The 6,153-nt window shown below is 39.8% G+C and overlaps 1 protein-coding gene across 1 annotated transcript in view; it reads left to right on the forward strand.

Annotated features, from left to right (window-relative positions):
* The window catches only part of chl1b (cell adhesion molecule L1-like b), a gene marked incomplete in the record, with an annotated part of 87,944 nt that overhangs the window by 65,567 nt on the left and 16,224 nt on the right, over positions 1 to 6,153 (forward strand). Inside the window, 1 exon segment of the mRNA XM_014025500.1 lies at positions 4,552 to 4,713. Within this exon segment, the coding sequence (XP_013880954.1) occupies positions 4,552 to 4,713 (162 nt within the window).

Genomic DNA, 6,153 nt, shown 5'->3' on the forward strand with positions numbered 1-6,153 from the left:
ACCTACAACGTTATTTTGACGTCCCGGTACTGGATCAAACAAAGTTATCTGTTTTGCAACTTTGTCAAGATTCCAGTCGGTGCGAGCTCAGTAATGATAACGAACTTAATACATTAGCGTGTGACCGAGCCACTCCTCAAACAACAACAAACACATGTTCGTCTGTAATGGCTGCCGTCTACCAGTGTTCTGAAAAAATTTATATCCCTGAAAAAAACATTTCCCCACCAGAGGGGRCGCTCACAAGTAGGAAGTAATCTGCTTTTCCAACACAAGATGGTCCAAATCTCATGTGATGTCTCTAACTTTTGTGTTGGCGCATCCTGGTGGACTATGTATAAAATGCCAGAATTCATGCGAAGCTGCTACAGCTGATATACTGTATATTTGTTGTCAAAATACCTTTTAGTAAATATGTTGTTAAAATAAAATGAACAGTCCAATGATCATTTTACTGATATGTATAAAGACTGCAAAGGCTGAAAAATCTCGAAGTCTGTATGAAATTGGAGGTAGTTTGAGGATTTAATTTTTTATGCTTTTTAAGCTCAAAAAGGTGGGGGGGTCATATTATACATGAGATTGTATTATACATGAATAAATACGGTAAATGCATTCTAAAACCATTTTTGTTTTTCAGGTTTTTATACAGCAAATGGGTGAAATCAAATGTAACAGCTGCTTGTTTACTGTTAGCAGGGATTTAATATCTTTGGTGTACAACAGGGAAATCAGGATCTATATCCCCCTCCAGCATAGTGGCTGCAGAGAGCCGTGGCTTGAGCGGGACAAATATGTCTAATTGTAAGTGATTGATTTGTTGGGCCCTGGCCCCGCCTGTACACAACAGTGCATCGACCCGACAGTCACCTGAGATTTCCATGTACTCTTCAAAAGGGTAAACAGCAACACAGCTCTGGGTAAAGAAGTTGTCCACGACCATCTTAGGTGGCAGGAAGTGGGGAGGGGAGACATCCTTCCGTTTTGCATTGATGTGAGCTCATACTGGGAGGGTGATATTTCCAGAATGAAAGGATAAGTGAATAAGTGGAAGGTAATGAAGGCTCTTATATCAGAATATTTCCCAGCTCTTATTTTTTTCTTTTTACCAAAGCTTTCTGACTTTGAAGGGGCGTCTTCTAGGGCACCTGCTCCCTGCTGGTTGAGCAGCTGCTCTGTGCAGCGTTTAATAGCAGGCGGAGGAAACGTAGTGACAAATCGCAGCAGCCAGCACGGGGGATATTTTTAGTTCAGTCTATACCAGTCGAAATCTTCACACTGCTCCGGTGACATGAATTATCATAGTCACCCACTAATCCATCAACATTAGCGTGGGAGTGGCAGTGGCAGTAGTTGGAGTGGACAGCCCAGACGCAGGTGTATTTGTGAGGCAGATTATCACCTGAGCAAACAGCGAGCCTGAGCTGGAGACAGAGTGGAAGATTTGCATGTTTTGTTTTTAGTTCCACGCTGAAAACAAGCAAACCGTGCTTCAGTGACCGGCTCAGAAACCTGCTGTAAAAACACGTTTTCCATGCTAATCATCCACATCACTCACGACAGAATCAAATTTCATTTTGTCAGAGAATTAAAGGGATAGATCATTTAATTTGTAGTCAGAAGAAGGTTAAATAGAACATCAACCCTTCCTGAAAATGTGATTAATGAAGCCCACTGATTACTGCATAGCTGTGGAAAAACAATTGTGGGGGGAAAAAACTTTATAGAGTGGAGATAAAACCATTGATACCACTGAGGACACTGATCTACCCTGTTTATCAATGATTTCTTTTTAGTTTTTTTTATTGGTATCAAATACTGGCTTGAATAAAACTGAACTGAGAAATTCTTCAATAATTCACAAAGTTAAGATACATCATTATGTCTTGTTGTCTACTATAAACAATAAGGGAAAAAAGTCAATTTAAATAAAAAAGAGAAGAACGTGCAAACTTCAGAGCTTCAGTAAATGTTGAGATACAGATAAATAATATATCATGTATTACAGTTTTTAATGCACTGATTGTGTTACAATCATTAACACAGAATAAATCCAGTGTTTCTTTTTCTTTCTTTTTTTTGTGGAAGTTGAGCAACTGCTAAAAAGTGTTACAGAGCTTTGGGGAAAAAAACTGCACACATGGATTGGTTTGTTGCATTTGTGTCTAGCATTGACTGAATTAATGAAGTCATACATAATAATGGAGGTACGGAAATGATTTTGGAAGGTTGTAAATACCATGCTGGCAAAGATTCCCAGACATCCAGGTTGTGATCAATCAAAATAAATGTCTAAAAAGTTTGGAACTCCACATAACTCCGGGTACTTTGAATTGAGAAAGCCTCCTGGATGGGAAGCAAAATGTATTCAGCTTTAGATTAAAAATCCAGTTGTCTTTTTTTTTTCAATGTTTAACATGGTAAATGCTCATTATTCAAATGCTTTAAACTTTACTAAAAGAAATAGGTTTGATGTTAAATTGAAGAGGTAGTAAGTAGTAAATATGGTTTAGAGTTACTTGATCTCTGTCAAGAAATGCAAAACCACACAACATAATGATAATATTCAAGTTATTAATGGGACAGGTATAGGAGTTATTRACATCTATAGGATAATGATCGTGTCATGTATTCACATTTATTTGATATAATTATTTTATGCAGTTTAAACTCTTATTCATGTAAAATTGATTCATGTGGTTTAAAGTCTAACATGTGCAAATTGTTGCACAAATGTTTATTAGTTGAACGTGAAGGGCTTGTTTTTTCCATTGCAGGGACGATGAACAGAAACTCACAGGCAGCAGTTCACAGCCCCGGCACAGATTAACTCTTTAACAGTAACATGCTCAGGATTACACCATCTGTTGTAAACAAGCAACACGCTCCCTTGTTGTGTGCTCGCTCTGCAGCCTCGGTCTGCTTGTGTGGTCCGATGTTTAAAAGGTGTTAGGGTCTTAGCACTTTGTTACTTGACTTACTTCCTGCACAGGAGTTCTCCACTGACAGAAAACCATCTAGTTCAGGGGTGTGCAACTCATTTCCACTGAGGGCCACATGAGCATTATGGTGGCCCTTCAAAAGGCCAGTTGTAATCAACTTTGACGTTTCATGTTTTAACTTCGACTAAACATGAAACCTTCTTCATCTCATTGTTACAGCTGAGCACCACTAACAAGCACCGGAGCTCTACATGGTGTTTCGTGCACAGAAAGTGTTCTCTTATAAACACTTAAGCAGCAGGGAAATTGAGATTTTACACAGTGAATTTTGCCACTTTCTGGCTATTTTTGAACCCTGTGTAGCTCCACTTAGTGGTGGGACTCTATAGTTTCACAGGGAAGATAATTAGCATTCATTATGGGAGATGTTGTTTGTGGTTAATGCTGGCTTTATTCGGAATCAGAATCAATTTATCTGTCATTGTACAGAGCACAACGAAATTCATTTCAGTACAATCCATCCAAGAAAGACCAAACAAAACAAAACATACTTGAGGGACAGGTGCCTGAGGCTGCAGCCATAGAAAGGTGCTGCCCTTTCATTAAAGAAAAACAAGAAATGGCAAACATGAGGGGAAGAGGAGGGATAAAAAAACATATACTGCAGCCTACATTTATTTTAAGACATTTTTGAAAGCCTGGTGGGCCACTTAAAATGCAGTGGTGGGCCACATTTGGCCTGCAGGCCTTGAGTTTCACACGTGATGTAGGTGCCTAACAATATTTAAAATCTGATTCATATCTACCTAACTTTATTTTAAAAAGTATATTCCAGTAGATAAAATGATAAATGTGAGAGTGGCTCCCAAACTGAGTACAAAGTGGGTTGAGGTGGGCACGATGTGGATGAAGGGGGCCAGTGATATAATGCGCACCACCTGGAAAACAATTTTATAAGCCTTTCGCACACAAATAAGTTTCAATTTTTATAAACTGACAGCTCAAATCCAGCAAAAACTTACAAACACCAAGAATGTAGTGACTGCAGCTTTGAGTAGCTGTCTAGTGTCTAATAGGTGCAGGCCAGTGAGGGACTCCTTCTCCATGTCAACAATTCTCATGTTTCATACTGTAAAGATAAACTAACAGGCCTTTCTGTCAAAGATCACTAAAACCTTGCTAAACGAAGGGAACTCTACACTTTAAAAAGCAACAAGCAGCATCTCACTGCACTGAACCATCATCAACGCTCCAATACAGCTTCCATTTGCTTTAACCTTTCCTAACCTCACTCCACCGCTCTCTCCTTCTCTCCATCCTGTCTCATTACTCCGTCAGCCCCGGCTCTGGTGAATGTCAGCTCAGCTGTTAGCAGCAGCTCTGCAAATATCAGCTGGATATCTGGAGGAGCGAACACCGAGTTTTACATAGCGTATATGAACAAACGTAAGCTCCTCTGACCTCTTTCCTTTCCTCTAGTCTCAGAGTAGAACTGAGTCGTGTGTGAATCCTCTAGCATCTTGTGATTCTTTGAGAGTTCCCTCTGTTCTGCTTTGGTGTGCTTTCCGGAGCGCTGACACATTCCTGATCGTTCCACCCCTCTGCGCAGGTGAGGGTCACTGGAAGATAACAGAGGCCCTAAACACSTCTTTGACCTCCTACATCATCGGCGGGCTCCAGCCTGAGACAGAGTACATTGTGCGGCTCATTCCTAACAGCTGGGTTGATGATTCTAGTATATTTGAAGATGTTATAACGACCCAGTCTGCAGGTGAGGAGGGACACAGAGGAAAATTTAAAAAAAGGAACAGCAAAGTAGATCCTAATTGACCCCCCTTTTGTAAAGAATACAGTGGGGTGCGAAAGTTTGGGCAGCCTTGTTAATTTTCCTGATTTACCTTTTATAAATCATTGATTGTTTGCATAAAATAAATCAGTTAAATATATCATATAGGGGACAAACACAGTGATATTTGAGAAGTGAAATGAAGTTGATATGATTTACAGAAAGTGTGCAATAATTGGTTAAACAAAATTAGACAGGTGCATAAATTTGGGCACCATAAAAACTCTTGACTCAATATTTAGCAGATCCTCCTTTCACAGAAATAACAGCCTCTAAACACTTCCTATAGCTTCTAATGAGAGTCTGGATTGTGGCTGAAGGTATTTTAGACCATTCTTCTTTACAAAACATCTCTAGTTCATTCAGGTTTGATGGTTTCTGAGCATGGACAGCTCTCTTTAAGTGACACCACAGATTTTCAATAATATTCAGGTCTGAGGACTGAGAAGGCCATTCCAGAACGCTGTACTTGTTCCTCTGCATGAATGCATTAGTAGATGTTGAGCAGTGTTCAGGGTCATTGTCTTGTTGGAAGATGCAGCCCCGGCTTCAGCAGCTTCAGCTTTGTCACTGATTCCTGGACATTGGTCTCCAGAATCTGCTGATATTGGTTGGAAKYYATGCGTCCCTCAACTTTAACAAGATTCCCAGTCCCTGTACTGGTCACACAGCCCCACAGCATGATGGAACCACCCCCACATTTTACTGTAGGTAGCAGGTGTTTTTCTTGGAGTGSTGTGTTCTTTTTCCTGCATGCATAACGGCCCTTGTTCTGCCCAAATAACTATTTTAGTTTCATCAGTCCACAGTACCTTATTTCAAAATAAAGCTGGCTTGTCTAAATGTGCTTTAGCATACGTCAAGCAGCTCTGTTTGTGATGTGGGCGGAGAAAAGTCTTCCTCTGCATCACTCTCCCATACAGCATCTCCTTGTGTAAAGTGTGCTGAATAGTTGAACGATGCACAGTGACTCCATCAGCAGCAAGATGATGTTGTAGGTCTTTGGTGCTGGTCTGTGGGTTCCACTGATTTAAAACATTGGGCCTCATGCAAGAATCGTTCGTACGCACAGATTTGTTCTTAAGTTGTGCGTACGAGTGATTTAGGAAAATTTGTGGCATTCACCAATGTTTTCGTATTCCAAGATTTTTTTCAGATACGAACAAAATTCATGAGTGGTCCAGACCTGTCTTATATTTTACGAGCAGTCAGTCTGCTGTTTTCCAGACAGGTTTTTCTTCACTAATAACTTTATATTTCATTAGTCTGAAGATATTTTGAGTTGAAAATAAATCAAACTCCATAATTATGTTGACAATAGGCTATTCTGCTTGAATTAGAGTTATAATTTTAAATGTAATAATT

Source organism: Austrofundulus limnaeus, unplaced genomic scaffold (assembly GCF_001266775.1).
Source record: "Austrofundulus limnaeus strain Quisiro unplaced genomic scaffold, Austrofundulus_limnaeus-1.0 Scaffold480, whole genome shotgun sequence".
Classification (NCBI taxonomy): domain Eukaryota; kingdom Metazoa; phylum Chordata; class Actinopteri; order Cyprinodontiformes; family Rivulidae; genus Austrofundulus; species Austrofundulus limnaeus.